We start from the raw sequence: 15,818 nt of genomic DNA, 5'->3' as shown, positions 1-15,818 counted from the left end.
AGTTACCTACTATTTACTCGCTATTTACATGCCAGTGACCCACCAGTTCCTAGCCAGTTAAAATCCAGTTTCTTAACCAGCCACTAGCTCGTTAGTCACTGGTTACTAATCAATTACAACCTTGTGAATTACGAGTCACTAGCCAGTTACATGTTGCTAGCCAGTTATTTACCAGTCTCTAGCTAGTTACTCACCTTTCATTCACCCACTTACTTTCCAGTTACTAACCATTAACAGCTTAGTTACTGTCGAAGATCCTAGAGGTTACTGGGATCAATTGGTTTGCAAACCAACAGGAAACAGGCCTCATGTGACTGCAGGCCACATATAAGCTATTAAATATTTTTCTGACCAATTCCAATCATAAGAAGTTAGCTGCAGTTAACCAGTGTAACTGACAGAGTAAGTTCAGGTCACATAGTTTGCTTATCGAAGCCGAAGTGTCAGAGGAATATGTGGTAGACTGTCATGGAGTGGTGGAGAAATGGACCCAAATGCAGGGACAGGATGCAGAACCAAGATGTTTAATCCAAAAAAAAACTTGACACGTGAACAAAGGAATCGAACGCAAGCACAAACACACAATGAACCAACAATGGGAACAGAATCCAAGAGGTAAAAATGCAGATAAACCAAACAAGACACAGGTGTACGGAATTAACTAATGAGTCCAGGTCAATCTCATGAATGAGAACTAAGGCTAAACCAGAAACAACACACAAGGAAATTAAACATGGAAGAGTACAGACTAAAACAGGACAGCTGAACTAAAAATACACATCATAACGGTAGACACTTGGAGGGATAGGGGCAGTTAGAGCCAGACGAGTACCTTTTACAGCTGCCGCCCTAAATCAAGGGACGGAGTACCGACCCGGGGCTGGGAGAGTGACCCCAAGAGGGCCACTTCTCCACACACACATGGACAACATCTGTTGCATATGCACGTCCCATAAACATTATTCACTAGTTACTAGCAAGTTAAATTGTAGTCTCTCACCACTTACTCATCAGTAACTTAGCAGTCTCCAGCAAGTTGCATGCCAGTTACATACCAGCTACTAGCCAGTTACATGGCAGTTACTCACCAGTTACTAGCAAGTTACATGGCAGTTACTCGGAGCCTGGCAGTCACCTGCCAGTTACTCACCAGTTACTGGCTATTTACATGCCAGTTACGAGCCAGTTACATGGCAGTTCCTCATCAGTCACCAGCCAGTTACTCACCAGTTACTGGCTATTTACATGCCAGTTACTAGCCAGTTACTTGCCAGTTACTCACCAGTTACTGGCTATTTACATGCCAGTTACTAGCCAGTTACTTGCCAGTTACTCACCAGTTACTAGCTATTTACATGCCCGTTACTCACCAGTTACTAGCCAGTTACTCACCAGTCAGCAGCCAGTTACTCCCAAGTTACTGGCAATTTACAAGCCAGTAACTTGTGTAAATAGCTAATGGCTATTTAGATGCCAGTTCCTCACTAATTACTAGCAAGATACATGCCAGTAACTCACCAGTTACTGACTATTTACATGCCAGTTACTAGCCTGTTACATGACACATACTCACCAGTCACCAGACAGTTGCTCACCAGTTACAAGCCAGTTACATGGCAGTTACTCACCAGTCACCAGCCATCTACTCACCAGTTAATGGCAATTTACATGCCAGTTACTCAACCGTTAATAGCCAGTTACATGTCAGATACTCACCAGTCACCAGCCAGTTACTCACCACTTAATGGCAATTTACAGGCCAGTTACTAGCCAGTTACAAGCCAGTTACATGGCAGTTACTTACCAATCACAAGCCAGTTACTAACCAGTTACTGACTATTTACATGCCAGTTACTAGCCAGTTTTTGACAGATACTCACCAGTTAACAGCCAGTTACTAACCAGTTACTGGCAATTTACATGACAGTTACTCACCAGTCACAAGCCAGTTACCAACCAGCTACTGGCTATTTACATGCCAGTTACTATCTAGTTACAAGCCAGTTACATGGCAGTTACTCACCAGTCACGAGCCAGTTACTAACCAGCTACTGGCTATTTACATGCCAGTTCCTCACCAGTTACTAGCCAGTTACAGGCCAGTTACTAACCAGTTACGGACTATTTACATGCCAGTTAATAGCCAGTTACATGACAGATACTCAACAGTCACCAGCCAGTTACTCCCCAGTTACTGGCAGTTTACATGCCAGTTACTAACCAGCTACTGGCTTTTTACATGAGAGTTACTCACCAGTTACTAGCCAGTTACTAACCAGCTACTTGCTTTTTAAATGGTAGTTACTCACCAGTTACTAGCAAGTTACATTGCAGTTACTCACCAGTCACCTGCCAGTTACTAAGCAGCTACTGGCTATTTACACACCAGTTCCTCTCCATTTACTAGCCAGTTACATGACAGATGCTCGCCAGTCACCAGCCAGCTACTCACCAGCTACTGGCTATATACATGCCAGTTACATTACAGTTACTCACCAGTCACCAGTCAGTTACTTAGTAATGACTGGATAGTTACATGCCAGTTACTTGCCAGTTACATGGCAGTTACTCAGAGCCTGGCAGTCACCAGCCAGTTACTCCCCAGTTACTGGCAGTTTACATGCCAGTTACTAACCAGCTACTGGCTTTTTACATGAGTTACTCACCAGTTACTAGCCAGTTACTAACCAGCTACTTGCTTTTTAAATGGTAGTTACTCACCAGTTACTAGCAAGTTACATTGCAGTTACTCACCAGTCACCTGCCAGTTACTAAGCAGCTACTGGCTATTTACACACCAGTTCCTCTCCATTTACTAGCCAGTTACATGACAGATGCTCGCCAGTCACCAGCCAGCTACTGGCTATATACATGCCAGTTACATTACAGTTACTCACCAGTCACCAGTCAGTTACTTAGTAATGACTGGATAGTTACATGCCAGTTACTTGCCAGTTACATGGCAGTTACTCAGAGCCTGGCAGTCACCAGCCAGTTACTCACCAGTTACTGGCTATTTACTTGCCAGTTACTGGCTATTTACTTGCCAGTTACTCACCAGTTACTGGCTATTTACATGCCAATTACTAGCCAGTTACATGGAAATTACTCACCTGTCAGTTACTCACCAGTTACTAGCTATTTACATGCCAGTTACTCACCAGTTACTAGCCAGTTACTCACCAGTCAGCAGCCAGTTACTCCCAAGTTACTGGCAATTTACATGCCAGTAACTTGTGTAAATAGCTAATGGCTATTTAGATGCCAGTTCCTCACTAGTTACTAGCCAGATACATGCCAGTAACTCACCAGTTACTGACTATTTACATGCCAGTTACTAGCCTGTTACATGACACATACTCACCAGTCCCCAGCCAGTTGCTCACCAGTTACTAGCCAGTTACATGGCAGTTACTCACCAGTCACCAGCCAGTTACTAACCAGCTACTGGCTATTTACCTGCCAGTTACAAGCCAGTTACATGCCAGACACCTACCAGTCACCAGCCAGTTACTCACCAGTTACTGGCAAATTTACAGGCCATTTACCCACCAGTTACTAGCCAGTTACATGGCAGTTACTCACCAGTCACCAGCCAGTTACTAAACAGCTACTGGCTATTTACATGCCAGTTACTCACGAGTCACCAGCCAGTTACTAACCACCTCCTGTCTATTTACATGCCAGTTAATAGCCAGTTACATGCCAGATACTCACCAGTTACTGGCAATTTACATGGCAGTTACTCACCAGTTACAAGTCAGTTACTAACCAGCTACCAGCTATTTACATGCCAGTTACTCACCAGTTACTAGCCAGTTACATCCCAGTTCCTCACCAGTCACCAACCAGTTACTCACCAGTTACTGGCAATTTACAGGCCAGTTACTCACCAGTTACTGGCAATTACTCACTAGCTACTGGCTATTTGCATGCCAGTTACTCACCAGTTACTGGCAATTTACATGCCAGTTCCTCACCAGTTACTAGCCAGTTACTAACCAGCTACCAGCTATTTACATGCCAGTTACTAGCCAGTTACATGCCAGATACTCACCAGTCACCAACCAGTTACTCACCAGTTACTGGCAATTTACAGGCCAGTTACTCACCAGTTACTGGCAATTACTCACTAGCTACTGGCTATTTTCATGCCAGTTCCTCACCAGTTACTAGCCAGTTACTAACCAGCTACTGGCTATTTACATGCCAGTTACTATCCAGTTACTTGCTATTTACATGGCAGTTACTCACCAGTTACTTGCTAGTTACATAGCAGTTACTCACCAGTTACTATTCAATGACAACCTAGTTAATAATTAGTCACTAATGAGTTACCTGCCAGTTACTCACTAGCTGTTTACCTCTGGCCAGTCACTCGCTATTTTCATGCCAGTTAATAAGTTACTAATTAGTAAATGCCAGTTATGCACCAATTACCAGCCAGTCAAGGGCGTAGCCATCATTTTAGAAGTGAGGGGGACCAATTGAAATCTATAGAAGGATTTATCATCCTCCGCTATTCAATCAATCAATCAAAACCTTATTGTGGAGCACTTTCACACACCACAAGGTGACCAAAGTGTTGTACAGGTAAAATAAAATAAATCAACATTAATAGTATAAAAATAAAAACATTTAAAAGACAATAAAATAGTTCAAAGACAAAATAATACAGAAAAGACCTAGTGGTCCTTTTCTCTGGAGTTAAGTCAACGTAAAAAGATGAGTTCTTTTAAAGAGACTTCAATTGCATCTATCCTTCGTGGCTACAGAACCACACAACTATAAACAGCACAGCACCAGGGAACCAACTTTAGTTCTTTAAAATGATAAACTATCAAACTCTAAAGCCAAAATCTGAGTTGACAGAGAGGGACCCAGGAGCGTCTACAGGGAGAGTAGTCAGATTATTATGTGCCAAATGACGACACTGAAAACAAAAAGTTCTGTAAAACACCGTTCCTGTTTAAATATATCAGCGCCAAAATGACATGGAAGTGACACGGCAACAGGCCAATAAAGCCACATGATTTAATATGAAGGAAAAAGTGACGAGTGAAAGTGACACAGTAAACATGTCAACATTAAGATGCTGCTATTTTATAATTTATTTGATCACCAATGATGATAGCACCGATATGTAAAATTATTCAGTTAAACAGAATACTATTAGCAATGTCTGCTGTCTGATACAGCCGTCAGATTATATTAGCAAAGAAATGAATTATAAACAAATGTTGTCTTCTAAATGACAGATAAACTACATCTGTGTAAGTATTTCCTTTTTGAAGGCAATCAAAGACTACAGGCTAAAAAACTATATCACAAAATGATATCATGAGCTCAAAAATTCATTTTACACTCAAGCAGAAACAGTAATATGATCAAAATAAATAACAGTTTATGTTAACGTTTGAGGGGGGCTATACCTAAATAAATTAAAAATGAATTAACTAAACATACAGTTGTAAAAGTCAAATGGTTGTAGAATTTAATCCCAAAATCCCTTTGATGCTATCAATATTTCTTCTTAGTCAGTTATAACACAGACTTTCTAAAGCAGGACTTTAGTTATAATTTCTCCTGCTGTGAAGACCGTCCATGTCCATCCCTGCTGCTGGCCTCTGGACCATTGTTTCCACTCTCATCCTGCTCCTTCTGTTGGATAAAATCTTGGTGAACATGTTAGAAGATAACATGTTAGAAGATGGGAATAATGCCAAAGACAGGCTTCTCTGTTACTGCACACTGTTTAGCCGCCATAGCTTCGCCTACTTGCAATGCGTTTAAGTGCAGCTCGGAAAAACACGTTAGTGATTAAGTGGTTATAACGGCTGTAAAAAGTGTGGGGGACAGAGGACAGAGATGCGGGAAGTGTGGGGGACGTGCCCCCCGTGTACCCCGCGTCCGCTACGCCCATGTAGCCAGTTAATTACCAGTTAGCAGTCAGCTACATGCCATTTACTTCCCAGTTGCTAACTCGCGCAGCTAAGTAAACTACTTTGATGCATTTCTTGTTATTGTGTAACATTTTAATAAATTGTTTAACTGAACACAGAGCCACAACCAAAGCATGTGTAAAGAAAATGCTTAGAAATACTGGTGTCCTGACTCGACCCTGAATTCTGCTGCTTGTATTTTAACCATGTTTGTGTGCTTATGAACCTTGTTTTATGATTGTGCTTAGCGACACACTGGGAAGTGGCAGCGGCTGGTTTTCTCATGCCGCTGAATTATACCTATCTACTCTCCACCGGGGAGTAGCCATCCAGGTTTCCAAAATGTTTTGGAAGCCCAGCATGGGAAAGGAGCAGGTTTTTCGAAACCGGCGTGGGAAAGGAGCAGCTGTTGCCTGAGAAGCCCTCCTTCCTCCCATGAACAGAGTTTAAAAAGGAGAAGATTTCTCCCCCCAGCAGAGTCAGTTGCGGGTTATGTACGGACGCCCAGCCGAGTTGAAGCTACTCTAACAGTGGATTGTTGGCTCTCCAGTCCAGGTGCCATCGGTAAAAGACTGCACTATTGTAACTGCGTGCTTAAGCTCAACTATGAAATGATTGGTCCTGCTATGCTCTGTGGGAATAAACAGACATATTTATTCTAGAACCATAGCTGTGTGTGATTAATTTTGCTATGCTCTGTGGGGAATAATAGAAGACACATTTATTCTAGCATCATAGCTGTGTGTGTGTGATTTCCACAAAAAACTTTTCCACAAAACAGCAGGAAAAAAATATCAATGTGAACGTTAAGCTTTTTAAGTTTATTTTATAAATTAGCTTTCGTATTTGTGGTCTTCATTATCAGTGAAATCAATGAACATTTGTGATAAATCCAAAGAGTCTGTGAAGATGAACTGCTGAATGTGTCCATGTTCTTATAAAATCATTTAAAGTCAAGACCATAAAATCATAAATGACTATGCTAAACGCTATTCATACGTAGTCCTCCTCCGGTAGCTGTACTCAACACACAGTGCATGATCAATAAAAACTGATGTTTACTGATGTTATTACAGCAACAATAATAGTGTAAAAACATTACTTAGGCATAGTCAGAACAGCGTCATGTTTGGATGACGAAAATGCTACTTTTGTACATCAGGATGTCATTTTTATTTCACATCTCATCAATTCAATCAATGCATTAAATAACTGAATAACTACTAGGATAGGATCCAGCTTCAACACAAAGCTGAACTGGAAAAAACATGACAAAAAATGGATAAATAAAGGTTATTTTGACCTGCATGAGCGAAATAATTTGGAAGCTTTTCAGTCTCTACAAATCCCCAGCAGCTTTGCAACCATCTCCATGCAATCTAAAGAATGTAGTTTTAGTTTGAAGACGATGGTTTGCAGCAGCTTTGCTGTTACATCCAGTTAGTAATTGGTATGTAACTGGCATGTAATGGGTACGTAACTGGCATGTAATTGGTATGTAACTGGCATGTAATTGGTACGTAACTGGCATGTAATTGGTATGTAACTGGCATGTAATGGGTACGTAACTGGCATGTAATTGGTATGTAACTGGCATGTAATGGGTACGTAACTGGCATGTAATTGGTACGTAACTGGCATGTAATTAGTACGTAACTGACATGTAATTGGTACGTAACTGACATGTAATGGGTACGTAACTGACATGTAATTGGTGCGTAACTGGCATGTGTTTGGGACGTAACTGACGTAATTGCTATGTAACTGGCATGTAATTAGTACGTAACTAGCATGTAATTAGTACGTAACTAGCATGTAATTAGTATGTAACTGGCATGTAATGTGTACATAACTGACATGTAATTGGTATGTAACTGCATGTAATTGGTATGTAACTGACATGTAATGGGTACGTAACTGACATGTAATGGGTACGTAACTGACATGTAATGGGTACGTAACTGGCATGTAATGGGTACGTAACTGTCATGTAATTAGTACGTAACTGGGATGTAATGGGTACGTAATTGTCATGTAATGGGTACGTAATTGTCATGTAATGGGTACGTAATTGTCATGTAATGGGTACGTAATTGTCATGTAATGGGTACGTAATTGTCATGTAATGGGTACGTAATTGGCATGTAATGGGTACGTAACTGACATGTAATGGGTACGTAACTGACATGTAATGGGTACGTAACTGACATGTAATTGCTACGTAACTGACATGTAATTGCTACGTAACTGACATGTAATTGCTACGTAACTGGCATGTAATGGGTACGTAACTGGCATGTAATGGGTACGTAACTGGCATGTAATTAGTATGTAACTGACATGTAATGTGTACATAACTGACATGTAACGTGTACATAACTGACATGTAACGTGTACATAACTGACATGTAACGTGTACGTAACTGACATGTAATTGGTATGTAACTGGCATGTGTTTGGGATGTAACTGACATGTAATTGCTATGTAACTGGCATGTAATTAGTACGTAACTAGCATGTAATTAGTATATAACTGGCATGTAATTAGTATATAACTGACATGTAATGTGTACATAACTGACATGTAATGTGTACGTAACTGACATGTAATGTGTACGTAACTGACATGTAATGTGTACGTAACTGACATGTAATGGGTATGTAACTGCACGTAATGGGTATGTAACTGCACGTAATGGGTATGTAACTGCACGTAATGGGTATGTAACTGCACGTAATGGGTATGTAACTGCACGTAATGGGTATGTAACTGCACGTAATGGGTATGTAACTGCACGTAATGGGTATGTAACTGTCATGTAATGGGTATGTAACTGTCATGTAATGGGTACGTAACTGGCATGTAATAGGTACGTAACTAGCATGTAATTGCTATGTAACTGGCATGTAATTGCTATGTAACTGGCATGTAATTAGTACGTAACTGGCATGTAATTAGTACGTAACTGGCATGTAATGGGTACGTAATTGTCATGTAATTGCTATGTAACTGACATGTGTTTGGGACGTAACTGACGTAATTGCTATGTAACTGGCATGTAATTAGTACGTAACTAGCATGTAATTAGTATGTAACTGGCATGTAATGTGTACGTAACTGACATGTAATGTGTACGTAACTGACATGTAATTGGTATGTAACTGCATGTAATTGGTATGTAACTGACATGTGTTTGGGACGTAACTGACGTAATTGCTATGTAACTGGCATGTAATTAGTACGTAACTAGCATGTAATTAGTATGTAACTGGCATGTAATGTGTACATAACTGACATGTAATTGGTATGTAACTGCATGTAATTGGTATGTAACTGACATGTAATGGGTACGTAACTGGCATGTAATGGGTACGTAACTGTCATGTAATTACTATGTAACTGGCATGTAATTAGTACGTAACTGGCATGTAATGGGTACATAACTGGCATGTAATGGGTACGTAATTGTCATGTAATTGATATGTAACTGGCATGTAATTAGTACGGAACTGGCATGTAATGGGTACGTAACTGGCATGTAATGGGTACGTAATTGTCATGTAATTGCTATGTAACTGGCATGTAATTAGTACGGAACTGGCATGTAATGGGTACGTAACTGGCATGTAATGGGCACGTAATTGTCATGTAATTGCTATGTAACTGGCATGTAATTGGTACATAACTGGCATGTAATTGCTATGTAACTGGCATGTATTTGGTATGTAACTGGCATGTAATTAGTACGTAACTGACATGTAATTGGTACGTAACTGGAATGTAATGGGTACGTAATTGGCATGTAATTAGTATGTAACTGACATATAATGTGTACATAACTGACATGTAATTGGTATGTAACTGGCATGTAATTGGTACGTAACTGACATGTAATTGGTAGGTAACTGGCATGTAACTGGTACGTAACTGGCATGTAATTGGTATGTAACTGGCATGTAATTGGTACGTAACCGACATGTAATTGGTACGTAACCGACATGTAATTGGTACGTAACTGGCATGTGATTGGTATGTAACTGGCATGTGATTCAATCAGCAGAGGGCCGCTGAATGTCTCTCATTCATGGGAATTAATAACAGACCTTGTGGAGAGGTCCTGACTAATGGGACAAAATTTGCATCATATTTGACGCATCTGTGACTTCCTTAAATACTGCTTGACCTTAGATAGATACTGGAATCTTACCGGATCAGGTCCAGTAGAGCGTCAGCAGAACTCATGATATGCTTGCCGCTGTCTTCAGAGTCTTCTTTCTGGGCAGCACCACCTGGGTGGATGATGGACACCATGATGATGCCCACTATCACAGCCACGAAGGTGGTCCACAGATAATACGACACAGTGATGAGACCAAGACGACTGGAACACTTAGCATCAAGAGCCGCCAGTCCTGACATGAGACTGGAAAAAGTCAAGCAAAAATCAGAGGATATCACATTAAAGAGTTTAGAGGACAGATGTGGTTCTGGTTTCTGATCAGGGGTCATATTTATCAAGTGTCTTAGAACGTCATTTTAGTCCTAAGTTCTGAGAATACCTTGAATTTAGTCTGACCCTCAAACTTTAGAATAATAGCTATTTATCAACTTTCTCAAGTCTGAGAATCACTCACAAAGAATCTTAGGGCTAAAAGTAGCTCATAGTAGGAGAACCCCTAGAAAAGATGGATGTATCAGCACTGAATTTAGGACTCCAAAATGTTTCACTTAAGAGTATTTCACAAAGCATTTCCGTGCTAAAAGTAGCTCCTAAACCTGAAAATGGTTAGGAGTAGTCGCAAGGACTCCTAAACACTAAGAGTTAACCAAAGAGGAAATCTACCGATAGCTGCTGCTGGTAGTCCATGCAACCAAACCAACATTTTTGAAAACTTTATGATGCTTATAAAATGGTATTTTCTCAATCAGGAGTACAGTAGAGCTGGTCAGCGATGAAGGAAAATAAGGTACGAACACCGGAAATCAAAGTTGTGACTACATTCTATTATTTGGCAACAGGGAAATGCAGCTTTGGGGTGCCGATGACATCGCCAGATCTCAACAGAATTATATATCCATCCATTTTCTACATAACCTTTGTGCAGAAGCAGACTCTCATCTTTTCTTTCTTCAGCTGAAAACGTCATTTTCAGTTTTTCCGTTCTTTTCAAATTATATGATTCTGTGTTTGTAAATGAAGCAGTGTGCTGGTAGGACTTGTGGTGGCCGCTTGGACATGCAGAATTCACCAGTGTGAGATGCCAGAGCCTTGTCCTTGCTGCAGTTCCCTCACCATCCTTCTTTTTCAAGTCCTAGCACTAAAACACAACATGCAGACAAATCCTAGCTTTCTTCCTTTACATCATTGCGGATTGAAGATGTCACATTTGTGGAATCCTATTTACTCTTAATAATTTAGTTAGATTTGTTATTATTGACTTCCAGTATTTGTGTTTTGACACAAACGTCTGAAAATGTTAAAACCATAAGATTCTCAGAGCTTATTGACTCTGTATAATATTGTTATTAAAACTTAAGGAATCTCGTTCATGCTGTAATGCGACTGATGCATTTATGTTTATGTGCTGCAGGAGCCCCAAAGGGCAAAAACTGGCAGCACCGGGCAAGAAAGTCATTATATTTTAATCTTTTCGCATGATTTCGACAAGAATAAAATTAACTAATGTTCTAAGCGTTGAAGACTAAGTCCGGTTGTAAAATTCATAATTTAGTCCTTGGGTTTAAACAACCCAAAAACTGAAACTGAGACAAATGTACTGAATGTATTTGAACATAATTTCTCTTTTGCTTTGGCTTTTATTTCTTAATGTGATGGAGTGGGACTCCTCTCTCCTACACAACATCTCCAAGTTTAGTGCATTTGGTAACTGCTGAAAGGGGCTGGTTGCCTTTATATCCAGGCAGGTGTTTCTCCCTCGGTGTGTGTCCCTTGGCTGGTTGCCTACAGACTGAGAGTGGGTGCTGTAGCCTCAGTTTTAACCCAACAGCTCTGCATGTTAGTACCACCATCTTCTCCTTGCCAGAGGGGGCTTTGATGGTGTCATACCTTCTGTTTTTCTACAGTGTGGTGACCAACTGGTATTTCCAGTTGTGCTGTCAATAGAGTTGGGACGCTACACCTGTTCAGCTGTACTGGTGGTGAATTAGAAGCCGGGACAGTTAACCTCCTGTCTGCAGTACTCCTGGTTCTCTTCCCTTTTCCTCCTTGTGGGAGGGGCAACGTCTGGTAAGACCACATTTTCCCTATCAGCAGCCCAAATATTTACCCAGGTAAATGGCTTTGTGTGCTTCTTTTGGCAGGAGGATTAGCTGCTTTGTCTCCACTGGGACCCCTGCTCACTCTTCCCGACAGCAGAAGAAATGGTAAATAATAAATGGTAAATGACCAGGTCCTGACTAACTGTGCAGCCACATCTCCAGTGTAAACGGGTAATCATGACAGACTTGCACTGCAGATTAAGCACAGAGTTTTAACACAGCGTGTGTGTTTTTGTTTTTTTTACCTAGATCATTTGACCATATTGTGTGAAATGTTCGGTGTTCTTACTGAACCTATCTGCCACGATGAAGTCATTTGAACCTGTGTTTTGATTAAGATGACTGAGGTGAAATCACCCCCCCCCCCCCCCCCCCCCCCCCCCAATCTGGTGTCGTTGGACTACAATTTAAGCTCCCCCTTGGCTAAAACCACATTAATGTTCTCTTTATTTTTACTCATTAACTTAATATAAAAGGAAAAATGACAAAAAACCCGAGAAAAACCAAACTCTTTAGTGTCATAAAATTCATGCAGATTTTGCAAACTGATAATGCAGAGCAGACTACTTCAGGTAATCTGGCTCTGGTTTCTGTAGCTCCTGGTTAGGAAACTGGCACAGAACTTGTCAGAGAAACCTCTCATTTTAACCAGAAGTGTTGCAGTAGGGAAACAAGAAAATCCTGCAGAACATTGGCCCAGAAGGTCTGGAGTTGGTCTCCTTGCATGAAGCCGTTTCATCAGGCTGTCACAGTGGATCGTGTCAAAAACAGAGCATGTATGGAAAACCTGGTGTTGGAATGAGATGTCAGTTTACCTGGACACAACGAGCGGCAGAATCAGCATCTTCAACATCCTCATCAGCAGTTCTCCAGGAAACTGAAAGTACTTGACTTCCTGTCAGGAAGCAAATGACAAATAAAGGTTAGGCAGTTTTTCCTGGAGGGTTAGCCCTCTGTTGACGACTCTGGATGGTCTGTAATGAAATGACATCTTTTATTCATTAAACATCTTTTAGTCATAAACCTGGAAGCTGGATGGATTTACAGGCATTAACAAAAGCGTTCAGTGTCTGTTCTTTTCTTTATATATATATATATATTAGGACTGGGCGATATATCGAATATACTCGATATATCGTGGCTAGTCCCCTGTGCGATATAGAAAACGCCTATATTCGTCATATTGGAGTATCCTGTTGTCACGCAGGTGTTTTTAGCTGTGGGCGGGGTTTCCTCCCTCCTCCTCGACTCTGCACCGCTTTGCACAGAGAGTTAAAGCAAGCGCACCTCGTTACGTACATAACGTGAGCTACGTGCTACGTCATGAGAGGCAGCGTGGAGACACTTTCTCGCTAAATCTGGCGACTTCTTGTGAAAAGCAACAAATCTAGCGACTTTTACAGGAGTTATTGGAGACTTTCCTGGTGTTTTGGCGACTGACTTTAAAGTGCATATTGTAAAGTTATTGTCAGAAGGAGAGTCTCTCCCCGTCCTAAAGCACTCAGTCGCTCCGGCTGCAGCTGCAGTCAGTCAGAGGAGCAGAGAGGACACCTGCACGACTCCACCTACAGTCACAATGAACAGCCAAATCCACCACTGATAATGCAAAAATAATTCATTCTATTTGATTACATTCACAGCCTCTGTCACTTACTCACCTCATCCACTGTGTGTGACACAAGCATATTTATCTGGCTCCTCATGTCTCTAGAAAGTACAGAAAGCAGTGGGAATCAAACCCTGAATTAAAAACTGGCTGAAGCCGTTTATTGGAGACGATACGAGGACATTCTGCCTGGATTATAAGGCTGATTTCTACGCTAAACTCTGCGATTAAAAAAATACACAACAACTCAAAAACGTATCCATAAAGCAAAGCCTTATAATAGTTCATCATTTGAAAAGTCCCCCCTAGAGCACCTATTTTCATACGTTGCATTTATTACGTCATGCAAAGTCACTTTATTTTGTTTTAAAATGACATGTTTCTGCCGCTGCTTTAACTGTTCAATAAATACGGTTTTGATCAGTTTGCTTCGTTACAATTTCATCCTTTTGGCATGAATGTTTAAAATCAGCATATCTTAATGCAGTATGAACAGTTATGTTTTAATGGAGACACAAAATCATCTTACTGATGGGATTGTATGCACCAAAGTATTCATTCAAGGATAAGGTAAATATCGAGATATATATCGTATATCGTGACATGGCATAAAAATATCGGGATATTACTAAAAGTTCATATCGCCCAGCCCTAATCTATATTCATCTGCACATGCATCCACTGGTACAAAGTCAGACACAAGTAAACTTCCATACAGGAAATCTTTATTTAGCCGCACTCCTGTGCTCTTCCTCCAGGACGAAGACATAAGATTTGATCATTTTTACATTTCACTCAGTTCAGTAAGCAGATTAGTTTATATGATTTAGATTCCTAATCTCTGGTTTTACAGCTTTGAGGTACAAGGCTTTGCACAGAAAGTAAGTAAATAAATAAATAGTTGATAAAATTATTGCTGATACTGACTCTCTTCCCACCCAATAAATGATCAAACTTAACAACATATATATATAAATATCTTCTGATGCACCATCTGACAGCAGAGGTAAATGTGATATTAATGCAGCCTGAATCCTTAATCCCAGTCTTGCAAGATGTATTTCCAAATAGGAAGCTTGTGATTATATTGTCGCCACTGGGACATTGCTACTGTCCCACTTCAATGTAGCAGCAGAGATGCAGGTCACTGACTGAGTGAATCTGAAATAATAATGATATTATTAACAAGAAGAAAAGCATTTTATTTGCAGGCACCTTTCAGGGCCTGGTAGTTCATCACACAACAGACTAGCTAAAAGAGTTTCGGGAGGGGGGGGTGTCACAGAATGGTGTAGGCGTGGACCTGACGGTTTTAATTCCAGCAGGAGAATCACAGGAATGATGACTGAAGGACTTATAGCAACAGACTGATGATGACAGCAGGGAGGACAGTTGACAACTGGCAAAGGCGAACTGAAACCAAATGGTGTATATCAGCGGTGGCCAACTCGAGAGCCGCAGTCCTGCACGTGCTGGGAGTTTCCCTGCTGCAACACACCTGATGCACATCTGACTTAATTAGCAGACCTGTGCAGAGTTTGATGTCAACCTCTGCACAGGTCTGCTAATTACCTGTTGATTTGAGTCAGTCCAGAAGTGTGTTAGATCGTCCAGAGGCTAATCTGTCAATGAGGATGTGAAAACTGTGAAAACTGCTCTCAGTGGGGAGGTGGATGAGGATGGGGAGGACTGCTGAGTCGGCAGACATGAGCCAACATCAGTAGTTCTTGTGCTGTGAAGTGGCTGAAGGCCAGACTATAACCGTCCATACAGATTACTGAGAGAAGGTGATCATGAACCTGAGATGCAGATTTTTCCAGTATTTTGGTGAGAAAAGGAAGACTGGAGATGGGAATGATTATAGAATGAGCCCAGTTCCAGACCTGTTCCAGGTTCAGAGAGGTAGATAATCACTGCAGAGCTCAGGTGTGATTGACTGTCACCTGCAGGACAGACTGCAGCTCGTCCTCAAAAGACTGTCCTTACTTCA

General features: G+C 41.0%; 1 protein-coding gene across 1 annotated transcript in view; it reads right to left on the bottom strand.

Annotated features, from left to right (window-relative positions):
* The window catches only part of LOC306760009 (excitatory amino acid transporter 5-like), a gene marked incomplete at both ends in the record, with an annotated part of 107,794 nt that overhangs the window by 20,844 nt on the left and 71,132 nt on the right, over positions 1-15,818 (bottom strand). The window contains 2 exons of the mRNA XM_079245763.1: positions 10,151-10,366; positions 13,038-13,117. Of these exons, the coding sequence (XP_079101889.1) occupies positions 10,151-10,366; positions 13,038-13,117 (296 nt within the window). The remainder of the gene's footprint in view (positions 1-10,150; positions 10,367-13,037; positions 13,118-15,818) is intronic.

The sequence above is a fragment of the Telmatherina bonti genome (assembly GCF_933228915.1).
Source record: "Telmatherina bonti genome assembly, chromosome: 8".
Lineage (NCBI taxonomy): Eukaryota > Metazoa > Chordata > Actinopteri > Atheriniformes > Telmatherinidae > Telmatherina > Telmatherina bonti.
The sequence above is the reverse complement of the archived record's forward strand: the minus strand, read 5'-3'. Positions and strand labels throughout refer to the sequence as shown.